This window comes from Tigriopus californicus, chromosome 8 (genome assembly GCF_007210705.1).
Source record: "Tigriopus californicus strain San Diego chromosome 8, Tcal_SD_v2.1, whole genome shotgun sequence".
In the NCBI taxonomy this organism is placed as follows: domain Eukaryota; kingdom Metazoa; phylum Arthropoda; class Copepoda; order Harpacticoida; family Harpacticidae; genus Tigriopus; species Tigriopus californicus.
The window spans coordinates 10,230,592-10,250,043 of NC_081447.1; the positions used below are offsets into that span (position 1 = coordinate 10,230,592).

At 42.9% G+C, this 19,452-nt stretch overlaps 1 protein-coding gene across 1 annotated transcript; it reads right to left on the bottom strand.

The window, feature by feature from the left end:
- Window positions 1-1,383: 1,383 nt before the first annotated feature.
- On the bottom strand, window positions 1,384-18,290 carry LOC131885072 (integrator complex subunit 6 homolog; the record flags this gene model as incomplete). Its single annotated transcript, XM_059232996.1, is given in 4 exon segments — window positions 1,384-2,893; window positions 5,267-5,503; window positions 11,819-12,734; window positions 18,247-18,290. Coding segments are annotated over 3 exon segments (1,356 nt in total). The 3' UTR covers window positions 1,384-1,984.
- Window positions 18,291-19,452: the final 1,162 nt, after the last annotated feature.

Here is a 19,452-nt window from a genome sequence, read left to right on the forward strand (position 1 = left end):
CATCAAATTGGCTCAATACCACAATGATATTTGCTTAGACAAGCAGGTAAAATGAAATAAATATCAAAATGCAATTCATACACAGTGCATTGCCATGGAATAACGTCAGTTGGTCATGAACGCGTTCGCTTGACAAGCCCTATTAAGAAGTATTTCTTTACCTTGAGGATGAACGTGTTCGATTACGCAAGGTTCTGTTTTCGAATCACTCAACCTTCCCAACTGTATTTGTTTTCTTGTGTCAAGTTTGCCACAATGGAAAAGATAACCCACAAGAAGAGCTTCTTGTCATCTCAATTAATGTATATGCATTGGCTAGCTGCGGGACCGTAATGGTAGAGCATCGGCTTTCCAATTTGTAAACCCTAGTTTTATTCCTGGTTATCCAAGTACTTAAATTACAGCATGAGTTGCTGCTTTAAAAACTTCAATGGGCAAACCTGCAATCATTTACAAAACCAAAAAATCGCTCGGACAACTTGCTCAAGCCTGTTTAATGTAATGTACCAGCCAAAAGAGAGCGTTTAAGGGTTGTATATTGGTTTTCAATTCAGAATTTGAAAAAACTGTCAACGATTAAGATTTACACCAGAGATGTTAAGATTACCTCAACTGCATACTGATTGTATGGGTTTTGAGTTCAAATCTCTCTGCCTGTTTTTTACATAATGGTTAATTACCTTTCCAATTAAACAACTCTTGCATAATATCCCTGCAGGTAGGAACAAATAGTGAGGGGGGTTAGGTTCCCTTCTCGAAGACTCAATATATCAGCTGACCAAAAATGGCAGCGGTATTATGGTCAAAGGAAAATATACCACACTAGAAAAAACATGCCAACTTTGTAGCTTTCACAACTTATTTTGGCAACTAATGGAAGAAAGTGGATTCCCTATGAAAATCAATTTTCCTGGTTAAAACCTTGCCTAGAGTCTGGCAGTTTTGTCAAGTGTTAAATTATTACTTTAAAGTTCACTTTTTGAATCCTTAATTCATTCCTTTTGACCAAAGTACATGCACCCATTTGAACACAAACCTAAATTTATTTAACTAGAAATGAATAAATATAAGGTTTTGATGTTGATATTTGTAAAAGATCAATTATTATCTTGCAGTTTTGGAAGGAAAATAGATTAAATTTGGCGCCATTTTGAGATGAAAAATGTATTTGCCCAAGAGAGCCCAATAATTTCTTGACCCTTATCTAACACGTTTTCTTTTCCATTGAGGAATATATAATCTGTAACAGAAATGTTTTTTTAGACTTCATAACCAAACCTGCAAATATAATACTAGAAGTTGACGTAATAGTCACAGTTTAAAATGATGTCTTTGGAATCGGTGCTGAACTTTTTAGTCAACGAAAGATATCGACAGCAGAACTAAAATTTTCATATTTATTAAAAATAAGTCAATTTCACTCAGTCTCAAACTTTTCCGCATCTTATGACAGACGTTATGGTGTTCACTTGTACATTAATCATTCAAGAAGAAGCATGATCCATACACAAAATCAGTTATTCATATACATCTTCTTGGAGAATCTATTCATCTATTATTAACGATATTGACCACTTCTAGGAGGTGCGGGCTTGACGACAATTTAGGAAACTGACTAAAATGAACACATGATCTGCAATCGTCATTAGAAATGGAGATATCTCTTCGATTGACTGCTTGAATGTAAAGAAACCGAAGACCTTCAACTTTCCATGGCGAACGAAACCGATGGCTCTTAAGCTTAAGAGACCATAATGATTGAGATTTATCACCAATTTGAAATCCATCTAGTATGTAGACTTGCAAAAATGACAATTGCTTAAGGCGACAGGGTCGAGAACTAAATCTCTAGAAAAGTAAAGGATTTGAAAGCACAAGACACTTTGAAAGTTCTCAATCGCTCTCGTCACTGAGCTTTCAACCTCACTGATAAATTGGTTCTCCTTGATTCTCTTTTGAACGTACAAAGATGAAATTGGTCCATTTACTGTAGCAATGACATCATGGAGTGCCAAATCGTTGAGAAAAACACAATTGATACCAAGATCCTATTCATGAGAATTGGAGCAGAGGCTGCATTGGCGGCGGAGATCCGCTCCCCGGCTTGATAATTAGAAGAAGAATCGGATCTGGATCCATCTCGAGAGGATCGTGGGGCCTCTGTCGTTGAAGTCTGAGAGAACCCAACGGGTCCGGCAATATCGTTTGTTTCCCCCTCGTAGTCCAGTCGGACTCTGTATTCATCGTCATCTTCCTCATATCCGTAGTTGTTATCGTCTTTGTAGTCGTAATAATCATCCTCAAACGAAATAGTTGGAGCTTGAGCCGTAGATGAGGATGTTGGCGAGGATGGGGCTGAGGACGGGGCGGAGGACGGGAAAGTGGGTTCTTGGGAATAGGACCACTCCGAAGTGGAGGTAGGTTTAGGGGTAGGAGATGATGACGGGTAAGTGGTTGAAGAAGAAGAGGACGACGAGGAGGAGGAGGAGGAGGAAGAAGAGGAAGTCGACGATGTGGATGTGGTGGATGATGTACTTGAAGACCAGGGTCTGGGATCCACTTTTGGGCAGGATGCCTCATTGAATCCATTGAACATACTGCCAAAGTAGTCGATGAGTTGCTTTCGGTTTTGCTCCAACATTTGATCACTATCTGCTTTGTTAAAGCATTCCTCGAAAAAATACGAACACTCCTCTTTGATCTCATGGAGAGCAAGGCAGATCAATGGCTGAATGTCTGTCTCAGTGTTGAGAATATTTTCTTCGTAATCAATATCGGGATTATCCTTCCTCATGGCCATTCGCTTGGCATCCTCTTTGTCCTTGATCTGGTTCCAAACATCGCCAGAAACATTGTGGCTGCACGATTGAAATTGTCCCTGGACCGTGAATACCTGAAAAAAATAAACAATGAAGTGCTTAATTGGGTTCGATCAATATCTAATTGGAGAGCAATCAGCAGCTTGTGAAGGTTATTTGCCCTCACGAGGGCCTTAGACCTATTTTGGAAATTGTTGCATCATTATCATATAGAACGGGCTGTGATTTCAAGAGATCTAGCACAGGGTCAAAAAGAACACCCTTTTTTATGCAAGCAAATAGATTGGCAGAGATAAAATGCCAAGGCGAATAGTCTCCTCGATCTTGGTAAAGGCTATTTTATGTCAAAAGCAGTCTAGCTCATGGTTGCATGCTCTAATACTTAGTTTCTTTTCCATTCCGAACCACCGACTTCCAAGCGTAGAAAGAATATTCATTCCGTGATGGGCCGTTCACCCCCCAATTAGATTTTGTTTGGGAGAGCGTTGAAGAATGTTGGTGGAGTCTAAGGCCGTTACCCCGGTTTGCCATTCATGGATTTGAAGAAGACAGCTGAGGAGGGGGGCTGTAAGAGGTGAGCTAGCCTGAGACTTACCAACATCCTTCAATGATTGAGTAACCAAAGTCAAGTTGGGGAAACTGGTCCTTCATGGAGGTTATTGACCTAAACGGATAGGAAAACCTAACCTACTAGAGGTGTGTTGCGTCTTTATCACCAGTATCATATTGGTTATTGCTTGTAATGGTTAGCGTCATAATTTAGCATTTGCAGATGTGAGTCAACTTTTCATGCAGTCTTAGTCAGTTGCTGTTAATATTTTCCACAAGTGCAAAATATGGAAGCTGTGTTTTCAGATCAGTTGGAATCTTTCTTCTAGTGTACTTTACTTTGCCAGGCCTTGCAAAGACAAATACACCTCCAGTACGGTTTCTTTTCCGTTTAGGTAACCCTTTTTATATAGGGAGTGAGGAACTGTTGTCTTCAATCAGAGTCCATGCCCTTGAGTTGCTTAGGGTACCTACCCTGTTCGACCCAGCCCTGCCATGCACTCGAGCACGAAAATCGCACAAAAGTTCGATTCTCAAGAGAGCTCATTTCTTTGGCAAAATTAGGTCAGTAACTAATCACTTGATGGGTCTAAAGAACGTGGAGATACTTGATTAAATAATTTGCTTCATTTGCTCAAATGTAACGAAGCCAAGGTCAAATACAGCTCACAACTATTAACTTCCCTATTTCAGGAAAAAAATCTGCAGGCCAAGATTCTTCTGAACGTGGTACTGTACGCACTCCATTGTTGTCGGAAGATTTCTGCAACAGTTGATGCACGCAATAATAAAATATTGGCATCATTTGTGACATTTGAAAGACAAGGCTTGCTCAACGACCAAGGAGAGTATGTTTTGCCTTCCCTTACTTACCTTCAAGTTTCATCACTTGAACACTCGTTGGAAATTCGTCCCAAAAGAGCATTTTACAGGGCACAGTTCATCGGACAATGGCGTAAGAATGGACAAAAGTTCTCACACGGACACGGTGCAGAGTGATAGATACGACAAACTATATAGATAAAGCTAGTTATCGGCAGTTTTTCACTTTATCTAGAGCATGCGAGTCAAATAGTAGAGCCCCCAGTCTTCAGATCACCTGATCCTTGGAACGAAAGCTAAGCTAATTTGTTAGCCTCCGACATTAGTTTTCTTTTCCAGTCGCCGAATGATTGTCCTTAAACTCGGTTTGAAACAATTAACATTCTCCACAAATTAAGAAGCTCAAGGGTTCGACTCCTGGAGGAACCGCAGGAACTAATAATTTGTCATTATGCGACAGAAGGCTGCCAAGATTCAAGGCGAAATCTTGGGTAGGCGCGTGTTTGACGTCGTTGCTTTATCATTCAGCTAATTTTGGAACACTCTCAGAAATCGACTTTGCAACGAGATCGTGGGAAAAAAATTCCGTCTTCTTCCTTAGTTTGTGAGCCCAATCCAAAATTTTCACGGTTGACGGCCACATTTATCAAGACTCAAAAATCTTGACGTTGAGAAAGGAGAAGCGAGCGCTGCTCTCTCAATCCTCAATCGTCAGGCTTGGAAAAGCCTAAAGGTCACCTAACCTTCCTGGCTTTATTCTTCCCGAGCGTTTCTACTCATTTCTTTTAAATCCACACGGTGCGCCAAATTTTCAGATAATCGTGGCACGTGCAATACCTACTAAGAGGCTGGGATCCTTCGCTGCTTCCTTAAAGATCGCGATCTGTCAAGAGATACAAATCCGTGCACATTCGCAAAATCTCTGGGGAATGCCAAACATGAAAATCCAAACAAGTCCTTTGATTGCAGGAAAAAGTGACCATACGAAGACATTTGTTTGATACTATGTATGTGTACATTGTAAAGTTCGAGTATGTCACGAAATGGGTCCAATGTTCCTGCCATGCTTTTCTCACCTGCTCTGACGTGCACCTTTCCTCCTCAGAGCGTTTCTGATTGGCACGCCCACTTCGAAGATATTCTTGGATCACGGGACATTGATTGACATCAACATCGTACGGCCGGTCTTGATATTGTTGGATCCTGGCCGCGATGTGCATGTCCTTCTGGCTCCGGATTTCTTGGGAGTTGTGACAACGGGACCACAAATTGCCGCATTCAACCGTATCCTTCAACATTTGGCAAGTCACACTCTGAAACAAGAAAAGATTGACAATGTCATGAATCTGGGTCTTGGTGATTTCACCTCTAAAGGCGTAAAAAAGTGAGTTGGGTTTGCAATATGCATGTACCGTAAGCTGCACTGCATGAAAGTAAGACTCGATAGGGGATTGGTCGTATTTTGGTCACGTATTTTACTCTCTGTTTGGGGAATAGAAAGATCCCAGGTGAGCATGACCTTGGAGGAAATACTGAAATTCAAAGAGCCGTTCATCGGAAAGTATCATTGGTGACCATCCAACGACCTATATTGCCCCAGACAATTTATGTCAATATGTTGATAAGAAAAAGTATTTAAAAGTGCTCTCTTGCTTTCTTACTTCCTCTTGTGGCCTATCAGTGGGCCTGCCATGGTGAGTCCTGATCCTTGGGATATATAATTTGTCGTTCCGTTAAGCCAACATCTGGAAGCCATCTTTCATTCTGGATAGGTACGAACTCAGTATAGTTTGCCCCCTGAGATTTATCCTCACCCTTCATTTCCTCGTTCACATGATCAAAAGTAATGACCTGTAATTGTGATGATTTCCCCCTCCAAAATACGATCAGATATGCTGACTTGGGAATCATGTTTCCTTTTTGTGGTAGGCAAATGACCTCTCGTCGTAAAGTGTGACTTTTGGTCATTTCCTCACACCCTTTTCGGACCAGATAATGATGGCGCAGTCACCTCTAGATCTCGGTATGTGTCCTACTAAGGCCAGATTTCACTCTCTGTGATGTTGATCACGAAGAACTACAGGGTTTTGGCATGAGATTAGGATCATCCAAGTAGGTGAAAAATGTGACGGCACTGTATTATTGTACTGTACATATCATTCCAGGGATAAAGCCATAGAAATCACGCCTTCCTTATTTGTATGTGTCTTTAACGTGAGCTGGAGGGCCGTCTTCAAGGTCGGTGAAGCGTTCTCCCATTAGGCAAATCAGGCCATTCTAATTACGTTCCGAGGAAATCCATTTCTTGCGTTGTGGCAAAGAACCCTGGGTGCCCAATGAGGATGTCTCTATATATGTATGTACGTACTACGTATACTGCTTAGTGTAATACACTACATACATGCTAGTACAACAGAGGGGATGGATGGATCCTTGACTTGGCTCGCTCATTCAGAACCAAGGACGACAAATATTCAGTGCATCTCTTTGGCTATGAATGCATGCAGAAAACCCTGGTTGTTCTGACTTGTCCCGTTTCTAAAGATCCTTTTTAGGGAAAACATGCCACTCTCTGGATGTATCTATCTATTGCTTGTGTTTGGAGAAATGTATCACGCTGCTATGTACGCTGTGTACCGAAGGTCTCAATCGCTTTGAACGTGATTGATCGTCCAATTATTGCTATCTATCTAGTTGCTGCTGCTCTGCTCCTCCGTTGCTTTGCTGCTACTGTTGTCGTTGGCGACGTCACATGTGTTCTAGTCTCGAAATCTTCTCACATTTCCACAGAGATTGTTTTAGGATCAAGACAAACCACGACATTTTTCCATCTAAAACTATTCCGGATCAAATTCTGAAGCTTGATTAAGAAGTTCTAAAATGGTCACAGGTACTGGCAGATTTGAGGTCAAAAACCAATTTCCAATAGGTCCAAAGCTCACAGGTATAAGTTTCCAAATGGATTATTCATATAGGCTTTCAACCATAATTGCTCTGTTTACAAAGATCTCTGGGATCGAATCGGTCGATCGTGTGCATGATCTAAGCAATACGTAAGTGTAATTGAAAAATACCAGGCCAAACAATTACAACGAGCGGTCTTTGTCGTTGTAAATACTTGATGATACGATGATCATGCTCCCACTCCAGAATCTCACGGCTGAAGAAGTTCATTTCTCGCTAAGTCAGCTTCGTACTTGAATATAATACCTTGTACATTTATCTCTGCCCAGAACACAATGGGCGGCAAAAAGCGATCCACCCAAATCTCTCGAGAAATAGCATTATTTCTTACCAACAGCAAGTGAAAACAAAGTTGACCTTTAGTCTCTACGTATCCTCGGAACTAAAGGCTGCAAAAAATAGGCCAACTTGAGTTCTCCCTCACCTCTTCACCTTTTCAAAGCCCAGTAATGAAAGCGATACAGCCAAAGATTTAGCACGGGAAATAAGTGAAAAAGATCAAGACCGACCGATAATGAACAAGTGATCCTCTCTTTGAACCAAACGCCCCTGAATTGGTGGTTCACTAGACATTCAAAATAGAAATACATATTTCCCCTCAATCAACTAATTTTGAGTGAACAAGTGTCCGATTCCAGTTGAAGATTTCCTGCAGACAAAAGTGTTGAGCCTGTTCATGTGACTCGAATGATCAGCCCTGTATTATATGACTCTCGAGCTTAGAGATCGTCTTCCGTCCCCCTTGTGCTTATTTGCTTATTCCTCTCAAATGTTCGGCACATAGGGTACTTCTATACTACAGCATACACGTACACACAACCAACATACACGCAATCGGACCGAAGAATGAGAAAGAGAGAAGCGGAGGAAGAGAGAGAGAGAGAGAGAGAGAGAGAGAGGGAGCGACTAACAAAGGAAGAGGCGAAAAAGCACCCTCCAAATTACTTATCGGTTACCCTATCCGGATTATGATAAATGTGCTTGCGTCAAGCAAAGACAAGAACTCCCGAGATTGACAATAACATCATCATGCGATGAGGCTGCCGCTTACCACCCTTGAGCCAGATCGTGAGCCACGCGTTGTCTTCTATCTTGATTCGAAAAACGCGGATTTATCCAAGCCTTCCGTCACCATGTCGTTGACATTAGCCATTGAATTTCTCCGGGTGTTTTGACTACTTTCTACTTACTTAGGTAGCTAGCTAGCCAGCTATGAAGTCGTGCTAGTCTATCCATCCGTCCAATTCTAGACCGGATTGGAATGAGCGTAAATAAATACCGCCTTTTGGGCAGAGTTCGTTTCGAGGCTCTTGCGCTCATTCATCTTCCGAAAACCTGGGCGTATTTACCCTTATCGTTTACAAAAAGGTTTAGACGCAGGGAGGATTACGAAGATTTGTCAGTCCTCGCCGCCCCATTACAGTGTTATTGGTACTACACTAATAGTTTGTAGGTAGGATTAAGACCGTTCTCCATATTCACCGACTGACGACTTCTACTTAATTAGACAGTAACGTGCGAAAACAAATTTTTGAAGCCTCTCTTCTTTCTCGGTTTCATTTTTCCCATTATTGGACCCCCAAGAGCAAAACTAATGAGAGGGGGAAGAAGAGATAGAAAGGTGAATTGAGGTGAAGAAAACCCGAGACCATGGGGGGATTCCCTCCAGCTCCATCCAGCCAATGAACCGATTAGAACATGTCAATATATTGTGGCGTGGAAATACATCTTTGCTTGCCTCATGAGCGTGGGCAGCATTCTACATGCTCGCTTTGAAAGTGAAATGAAACGTCTCCGGTTCAGATTTTTGGCCTTCTCGGACAGATTCCGAATATTTTGAGACTGTTTTCTGCACTGGACATGGATTTTTTCTCCTCTTCCACTGTCGACTGGTACCTTTTTTTATTTCGTTGACGAGCCTTTGGCCAAACACAAACGAGAGGCCGTTCATCTGCTTAACAAGTTTTCCAGGCTCTTTAGGTGTAATTGAAGGGAAGATTTGGCAGACTCGTGCAATCTGCTAGATCTGGGTTAAAAAAAAAAGACAGAAAGATCCGAGCGTCAACTTTTACGACTCGTCCAAACAGAGATGGCCAGAACTGATCTAAGAAAGCTTTTAGCCTACTATCTTTAACAACCCAATCTTAGCCGTCATATACGTACGTCACAAGTCGAACTACCCCTCCTTCGTCAATTTGCTTGACTGTGCACTAAAATGACATCCGTAATGATTACTTCACGCCTTTTAAGGATGACACTTCTGAGCCAAAGCCACCGAGAAACTGCCTTCGATTGAGTTTCCTCATTTCTTGCGCTTTGGAAGTCTTGCATGCATGGATAGTGTTTGCTTTCAATTTTGAATGCTCGGAATTTTTTCTGTTTTCTCGAACTCGGTTCGACTCTCGAAGATGGCCGACGCCGTTGGTGGGTACCATATTTGCCGTGAATCAACAGTGTCCATTCTTCAATATTTGCTCTGACATTAGATCCCTGGTCGTGAAAATGTGTGACTTCATTCAACTTGAATTAATTCAAAACCCTTCGAGTTACTACCTGGCATATTTGAGCGGTAACCGGAGACGTTGCCATCGTGGTCAAGAGAGTTACGAAGGGTAACTACTCTTGGGCAACTCCCTTGGGCATTTTCTATGATGATGCTGAAGCGATCGAGCCCAATCTTCAGGCTTCAGACTCCAACAAAACATTGGAACAAATGGGATCGTGTCTCGTTCTCGAGCGACCCGATGAGCCATAAAAGTACTCAGGAATATATATGCCTCCATATCTGAGTGAGTGGCTGAGATATTCTTGAGTGTCTTATGGCCAGGAATGTTCGTGTTTTTTTTAGAAATATCTCTCAAGTGTCTGGGAGCTTGTTTGTAGTCCACTCGTACCGGCATCTTTACCACCAACCAGTAGTCCTGAGCCCCTGCTCTATGTAATATACAGTACATACAATAGCTACGTGAATCTCCGTGGATACTAAAGATCAACTACATTGAGACGGAACAGAACCGCTATTCAGAATGACCTTCCTTCCTTCCTTCGTTCCTTCCTTTTAGGGTAAGTGTTGAAGGCTTCACCTTGAAAGGAAAGGGTGCCTCTGGCGTTGTTGGTGCCGACTGTCCGAACGTTGGATGATTGACGAGACCATCTCGGGAATTCGTTTCCCTCGTTGAGCGTGCCGCCAATCCCTGACACCATTTTAGACTGGCATGGCTGGGTCGTTCCATCTTCACTCCGGACGCTTAGTTTGTTTCAATTCGTGCTACACTTTGCATTTGAGGTACTCCTCAAACTAAAGTTTGATTCGGTTCTTTTTTGCCCTTCCTATCACCTTGTATACTCTTAAAGGTTTCTTTATTCCTAAGGAACGAGAAAGATGGCTTTGGTTGGAGTGTTAGCATTGTCCATTTTTAATTCAACTTTCAACTTTCCTGCGATGGAGAGCTTCATCTACCTTATGAGTTATGAATGACTCTTCTCCTCACACTCTCGTCATTCAAGATAGTGATTGATGTTAGATCTCTTGGGATTGATCTTCATATGAGGCTGCATTTTTGTACGTGTTTCTTTTGGGTGGGAGTGATGTTGGCGATTCTTGGCAACGGATAACGCTGAGGGAATCGCCGACCAATAATGAGGTTCTTTTCACTACATCGTATCCGCAGGAGCATATGCAGGCTCACTCAATAGCCAATCTATTCCGATGTTTATGGAGGTACAATAAAGTGAATATTTCGGCCATCCCAAACCGGTCGTCACATCTCCAACGGCAGTGCGTGGTGAGTCCAAACTGCGGTGCTTACCTACATCGTACATACATACACACCCCGAATTTGAGAACATCGTCAAGTTAAGATGCCAAAACAAACCTGCCGAGTGTTCTTGGCATATAATCATGGATTCTAATCATGCCATCCATTATCCAGTAGCTAGAATCAACGCCCCATCCAACCTCTGAGTCTATACATAAGCGAAATCAGTATGCCAGAACAAGCAAGGTGATAGGCGAGATGGAAACACTCAAAAACGTCGGTTGTTTTGAGGGACTCTCCTCCAGAAGTGTTGAAAACTGGCCTCAACATGACATTTCCTGCTTTGAAAATGAGTAATAATATCCCATAGGAAAATGTGTCAACGTGCAAGATTTGAGATCACTTTTGATGCTGTGAGTGGAAACATGGAGGGTGAAACTTTTAGGCGAAAAGAGAGCAAGAGAGCAAGATTCTTTCGATGGCAATGAACGATAAATCGTTCTTGTGAATATGACATGTGTTGAGCTCCTCCCCTCTTCCTTCCCTTTGTCAGTAGAAAGTAGTGACCGTGATCACTTTATCATGCAAGGTCAAAGAGTTCTCCGTACAAAACATGTGGGTGAGTGAATCGTAGGAAAAGTTTCAAGTAAACTTTGGCCATATGAGACATTTCCAGGCTTTTTATTCCCTACGAAGTAATAAAGCGAAATATACCCTGCTAAGGAGTCAAAATCTAGAGGAATTCGCGGAATAACAACTTGAAATGTCGACCAAAAGAGGCGACTCTTTGCGTTGAAGTGGCTCTTGGCATTTTGTTTACCCTCATTAATCTTGTTTGTCCGAACAATTACCATATCCGTACGTACAAGTGTGTATGCCAATGAATGAATGATGAATGGTTCTTACCTGTATTTCGGACTTGGTATTTGATTTGGCCACCGCCTCGTGGTGTTTCTGCATGAATTTATTGACACACGTGTTGAATTCTTCTTGCATTTGTTTCCGCCCCATGTCATCACAACTCTCGGCCTTTACGCCACTCCACACCAAGGTCAACACCAAGACCACTTTGAACGAGACGCCCTCCATTTTCACGGGTCTGTTTGTGGGGAACATATTTTTCCACGTCTAATTATTATTCATGCACTTTGGCCTTGACTCGTGCGGTAAAGAGCAGAAGCTGGCTATCCGTGCAGTCGAATGCAAATAGGCGAGGAGATGATTCCTGCTCTAATTTGTCTTAGGCGAGGTAAATCAAACGTCACGCCCTAATTCACAATGCATCACGCCCCTTCTTGTTGTTGTTACTGTTAGCGAGTCAAGCACTAGTACGCCAGTTTGTCTCCCAGGTTCATCAATCTTGCCCAAGATCCTGGTATTTTTGTTTTTGTGAACGTGCACCAACGAAAAAGAGCTCTTGCACCAAGGGTGAGTGAAAGGCCACAGGACGAGGAGGAGGTCACTAATTAAGAGTGCTGAACGCCACGATATCTCTTTCCAAGGAAGGGAAAACTCGGATATGAGTGGAAGCTTTGATCCCGAGAGCAAATTGCGCTATGCGCATCAAGATGAGAGATGTGGGCCGCAGGCTGCAGGTTGGTTGGTTCATTCATCAATCACATGGGCCCTTGTGGGCATGTTGAGGTCCTCTTAAGAGCCTATTCCTCCGCTATCCTACTATCGGACTATTCACGTGTGTTGCAGAGGCAGTTGCTGCTGTTGTTGCGGGCTCACTTGAAAGTACTTTGCCTGAATGTGGAAAAGGTGGAGGCCCCCCTCCTCGAGTATCTCCTCCAGGTTCGTTCGAGATTTGATTTTTCACCTGGAAAGAACAGAGATCCGAATGAAGATTAAAAGAATCAATCCTATGAGCTCATTTTTGCCCCGAAATTTTCTTCTTGAGATCATGGGAAAAGAGGGAGAACATTATCATTTCATGTGTGGTCTACTGACCTTGGACATCATGCCTTAGCTCAAGAGTGTGGGCTTGATTCGAGAAGAATTGCATCAATTTGCGACCTTGTTCTGGAGCCAAACACTCGGCGTCAAAAAAGCTGTCCATTTTGCACTTTGTAACATTTCAGAGCAAAGACCTTGAGCTGATATTTTTCATTGCCCAATAAAAAAATTGATGGCCTCAGTTCTTGCAAGCAAAGGCCTGGCTCCTTAGCTAGCAGGTACAGTGCGTATAATGGATAATTTGCCTTGCTGTTAGATGAACATCTGTAAAATGCATTCACTTCAGTCCCCAGGGTGAAATCTCGTCAGTCTGGAACATACTGACATTGAATTGTCAAGGCCGAAATCAAGCACTAATTTGGAGGTCCTCTGTATACCCTACACTTTTTGAGCGAAAAGATTATCTGATTGACGAGACGAATTGAGAGAAAAAAAAAGATATGTCTCATTTCTCCGTCTTTCTCATCTACGAGTACGATGCACCGGATTCCACACATTGACTCAGTTGAATTTCCAAATTTTCCATTGTGTCAATCACTCGGCGTTTGTGAATTTGAGGAAACTATTCAAGCTCAACTGCCCCCCCCNTTCCAAATTTTCCATTGTGTCAATCACTCGGCGTTTGTGAATTTGAGGAAACTATTCAAGCTCAACTGCCCCCCCCCAAAAAAAAGAAAAAGAAAGAGCATTTCTCTTGTCAGACTGACGATTTTCCATGGACCAAATAAAAGCGCTCATTTTTGTTTTAGTATAATTGTCTTAACTTTACGAGGAGGATATAAACAAGGCGATTTTGTACGATTTCGCAATTCCAACTAAGTGGACAAACACGTTCGTCAAGGAAATTTTATGACTAATTTGGCCCATTTTCTGATTAACAGACATTGCGTGGGTGAATTGTTATAGCGTCTAAAGTGGGCTTTGTACCACATCCACTACACTAGGTCTGGACAGCAGTTCCACAAGCCTAGTGGGCTTGTTCCCAAAGCGCTCATGGATATTTCTTAAATCCTTGCCATTGAGATAAGGAGCCTAAAAGCCCATCGTTTAGGGGCCCCCCTTCCTTGTCTTCCAAATGTGGGGGAGGGCTTTATAGGAGGGGGAGGGTGGAAAGAGGGAGGTCTTCCGCTATGTCAGTCGAACATGAATTTAGATCTGTAAGGCTGACTTTTATGTCCTGAGGATAAATGAGTCACATCTCACAGTCTGTTACGAGTTATGGCAGATTCACTTCATGGACTTTGGCAAATTGGCCTGGTTACGACAAATGGCCAGACGATCGACAGGAAAATTCCCATCCTTCACTTGTTGATGGCAGGCCAACCAACGTCATTAATTCGTCTTGGTTGTTCGCCAAATCCATCATTAGATCATACCCGACGAGTTGCTAGATATCAAACTGACAACGCGAAACATGATGAGGAAGAAGCCTTCAATAATTATTACATTCTTGGTTGGTGGTTGATTGTGTGTAAATTTTCAGTTCCACCCTGCACCCCGAGCCAATCATCTCCATCTCTGCCACACTTGGAATCTTCAGGATGGGCAAGTGGAAGAGGAACGCTCATTTCACAACTTCATTCTGATTTGGGCTCTTAGGAAACTCGTTGGTTTTTTCATTTTCTTGTAAAAGGGAAGTTTTTATCCCGAAATTAACGATGGCAAACCCTTCAGTGAGTTTACAGAGCCTGGGACCCTATTCAATCCACAGTGTGGCTAGCCTCGCAAAGAATAATCAAATTTGAATGATGATTGACGACAAAGGTCCATATTAGATGGTAGTGCTCCTGGTATGTAGTAAACATAATGATAGATGCACTACCAAGATTTCTTTGGAGCAAAGAGGGCAACACCCTGAATCTGAAGACTTGTAACGACTTGTATGTAGGGAAAACCCGATGGCTTTGACAAGTCTCTCTTCCAAAGTGTGACGGAGCTTTGAGCAGAAGCTCACACTCACTCGTATGGGTGACAATCCCTCGCTTCACAGAGGTTTTCTATTCCCGTCAATGGCAATGGATGTTTTGTGTACCAACGACTTTTTGTGGAGATTTGTGTACTGTCCGTCTCATTCGTTCCCAAGCTACTCGTATTGACGAGCAATCTACTGGAGTAACTTGTTTTGATGATGCATGTCCAAATGAGGACGAAGGCTGCTCTTTTTGCCACCCCATATTTAGTCAAATGCAATATATCCTATGAATACATATTTCAAGGGGAGAGAGAAGAGAGGAGGGTGCACAAAATATGGACCACTTTCTAGGATCCTCATTCCTTGACAATCAACCAGCTTCTTGCCCCTTCAACGATCGTTCAAAGATGGCTTGCACCGGGTGTGTACTCCGTGTACGGACATTTGTCGAGTGAGTTTCTGCTGTGACTACTCAATTTATATGCCGACATTTTCATATGAATAAATTACCCAAGCAAGAGAAATCGAGACATTTCAGCGCATCATTACTTTGGCCAATGATCCCACCCAATCAGGCCCCAATGCAGCCTCATGATGAGGAGCGCAATTTTGCTCAAAAGGATCGTGCTTTTTTTTCACTGCAACTCCAGCGTTGGGGGTTCGTTGATTCCACTCGTAACGAGACAGTGGGTTTCGTAGAGCAATTATGAATAATAAATTGTCTTCAACAGCGAATGTAATGTTTCTAGGCCACAATTGGCCTCGATATGTTAATGCCAGGCCCGTCCTTCTTCGTCCCATCGGCTTCATAAATTGAGGCCAAGAAAGGAAGGATACGTAGTGAATAGAATGAAAGAGGGAACCATTGGACGACGAAAAGCTGACTTGGACTCTGTATGGAGAGGGTAGTAATGGAGGAGGAGAAGTGGTGGTGGTGGTGGTGGTGGTGGTTATGGTGCGGTGGGAGCTACTTTCATTGTGCCTTCCAGGGGTGTAGATTCAGGTGGTGCAACAGCTTCACGGTAATTAGTCTCCTTTCAACTTGGTCTAGTTCTAGTTGGAAGTGTTTTTTTGCCATAAATACTCACATAAGCATGCATACACCCCTTAAAACAAAGGATGAGTTATGGTTTCCTACCATGTTGACTCGGTGAATGTTTGATCATTCTTATTTGCTTTTAAACCTGTTCATATTAAAAAAGGTACAAAAATGCTTGCATATTTATCATTACGGCATTGAATGTCTTTGATAATGTTAAGTAGCTAGTGATGAGTGTGCTAACATAATTGACGGATCGCATGCAATCATTGCTAGTTACTTATCTTTGGAGGGTAACACCAAACAAGACTGGTGATGGAGGTGAGTTGAGTCTTCTTTATGACATGATGAAACTTATGTTTATGTGCAAGTTGGTTCTTTTGCCTGTAGATCGACAGGAAACCAAGCCAACCGTCCAACCTAGTGTGATTGCTACTTTTGTCCCATAAATCAAATGGTTTTGATTTGCCAAAGTCGTCTCTCACGACTCGACGATTGTTCAGGCAAATCAATTATGACTATTGTGAAATGGCAACGCTACATTATAAAACCGGTTGGCTGTGTGGTTGACGTGTTGGTGAGGATGGTTTATGTTCATAAGAGTAGAGGTGAATAACATTTCGCCAAGTTGGCATGAAATCTAGTCCGAAACAACCGCTGCGTTATCTTGTTCTCATTAATATGCCATTAGGAGCGGAAAGTTCATTGGTCATGGAGCAGGGTCCCTGGCTTGAGAAATGACATATCTCATGGCTCGAACGATCAGTCTGACTCAAACACAGGTGCTTTGGGGCTTCAAGAATCAAGTGTCGGCGTTGGTGTTGTTGTTGCTGTTGTTGTTTCTTTTGCTGCTGTTGGTGTTGCGGTTGGTGACTGAGATGGAGTGATAAAGCAAACTTGGCTACTTTGGACTCTATTTCAAGCCCTAACAACGTTGTTACCACCTACGTGGTTTGCCAAATCACTTGCACCATAGCCAAACCAAGGAAACCCAACAGTTACAGCATGAGCCCAACAAATTTCGTCATTTAATTCACCATTAGGATTTGCTTTCCCTTCATGAGTGGATTTAATTATGAATTAAAGCCACCATCATTTGAGAGCCCGAGGGTCAAGCCGATCGGAGTCCATTGAGTCTCCCGCAAATCATTCAAAAAGATGAAAGGAAGACCCAACTGGTTGTTTTTGCTCGACCAAGCTCTATACAATCATGTACTCTGAATTCGTGTGGTGTGCAAAATTCACCTATATTACGCCATGCTGTTGCTGAGTGGATATGTGGGCTGAGCGCAGGTAGGCGGGCTGACAATCGGACAGACAGGCACACGGACAGACAGACAGACAGACAGACAGACAGACGGGTGGGTGCTAGATTTTCAAAATGGCATGTACATGCCCCTTCATGATTGGACAATAATGCTTTGGATTCCCTTGCCAAAAACAGGAAGAACAGCTGCCAATTAAAACGGAGAGGGCGAATCATCCCCAACATTATCATCTTCTTGAACAACAACAAAACGATTGATTTCCAGGGTTGGGTTCGAGACCCCCTTCCCTCTTCGTCTTCTTCTGCATACGAGCTGTAGTAGATCTTGGGTGTCTTGTCATTGATGCTCTCAGATTAGAGGAACAATCAGGGCGACCAACGACAGGGGAGAACTGGTTCTATTGACTTGATGACTCTATCTATCCCCCTGGCCAGCCTCCTCCCGAATAAAAAATGAATAAATTCAAACCCCAACTGTTTCGATTTTCTCTGGTAAATGAATCGTTTCTTCCAAGTCTTTGGAGGGTTGCCCTCGTGCATCTCTTTTCGCCCACTCACTCGCTCGGAAAACCTACTAAATCTCTTTTTTTTTACAGAGTGGGACCGGGAAGTCTTCACATTTTGGGTCAATTAGCTAAGATCCACGGCGTTGCTTTGGGGTTGGGGGATGAACACTGATAATGATGGTTGTCGATTCATTTCAACTAATTTTGCGGTTTTCTAAATGTCATGTCACTGACCTGAGGGCTTGCATGGCCCTCCAGTAATTCAGTGAGCACACCTCTTTGACCTCTGTGGTGAACATCTGAGATTCCCCAAAAATACATTAGAACCCACATTCAGCGGAGCTCTGCAAGAAAAGTGTTCTTTTCACGTGAGAGAAATTGGGCAGCATGTGAAGAAAGGTGGCCAAGTTGACAATGACAGCAGAGAAATGTTGCAACAAGGACCGACCGACTGACCGACCGACCATCTGAATGTATTCTTTTCCTTTATGAATTCGTTTTTGCTTCCGTTTCTTGCTTTCATACGGAAACACAATTAGGATGTCTGAAATGTTCTTTGTCCATCATTAATCATGAGAACAAGATTTTCTTTTCACATGTTTTTCCCAAACGATTTTTTTTTCATATAAAAACGAGGAACAGTAAGCTTACCCTCAAGGCGTCTTCAATTGAGTTTTTGTCGGGTCTATTTGGGACTTGCAATTGGAATTGCCAGCCACTTGTTTTGATGAAGATCGAAAAACACAAAAAGACACTCGCATTCACCCTTACACCCTCACGCCTCACGAGCACTGCGGAACTTGGACCGGGGCCTCACTTGAGTAATAATAGACAATCTTAGGCCTGGAAAATGGGGCTTGTTGTTGTTGTTCCGGGTCTACAATTAGGATCCATGAATAAGTGCATTCCTTCATTCACTGGGACTGACACACTTCGGATTAAGATCAAGAGCGGCACGAGAACAAGAGTGAAAGGATTGGATACAACACCATTCACTCAGTCAATCAATCGGTCTCTCACTGGCTTATCATTCACTTGTGCTTCCTCCTCTGGCTTCGCCAACGAACTCCTCGCCTTTCCTGAGTCTTTGAAAAACCTCGACTCATACTCACGCATGCACTCACATACTCACTCGTACGTGCACATACTTCATATCAAGGCGCGTCGAGCCGTTCAGCTCTTGTTCATATCATCATCGAGCGTGTTCATGGCGCAAAGACGAACTGACGTCACATCACTGAAGGAAAACGGAGAGAACACCGAGGACGGAGGACGCCCTATGGCTATCTGAAGAAGTGTTCGATCCGATTGTTGTCGCGGACGAGATGGTGCTGGTGGTGTTGGTGGTGGGTCCGGCTAGAGCTTTTCGTTGGAGAGCACAGAGAGACGCTTTTTCACTTTTCAAACTGTTCCCCTCTGCTGCTTTGGAATCGGGATCGAAAAGAACAGAGATCACTCTCCACATGCAGGCATGCGTATTACTTGGGAAATGTGGGGGTTCATCCCATGAAAACTGGCCTAGGCCTTGTTTCTGAGGGCCTGAATCGTTGCAATTTTTCATTTCTCTCAGTTGATGGAAAATGACATCACCTTATTCATTTGTTTGGAACGAGTAAGTTGGCCAATGAATGATGGTCGGGGCCCTGGTTTACTTATTTTCCTATGTATTGATAAATGGAGGGTCATCTTTGGAGGCGGCTGCTACGAGATGAAGAGATCAAAATAATGGGTGTCATTTGGCCCATTAAGCACCCTCCTCGTAAAAAAGGAATAGTTCAAGACGAAGAGTAGCCGCCGCATCGACGATCTTCGCACATTACATCGGAATCAGGCCAATGCTGCGAACAATTGCAGGAA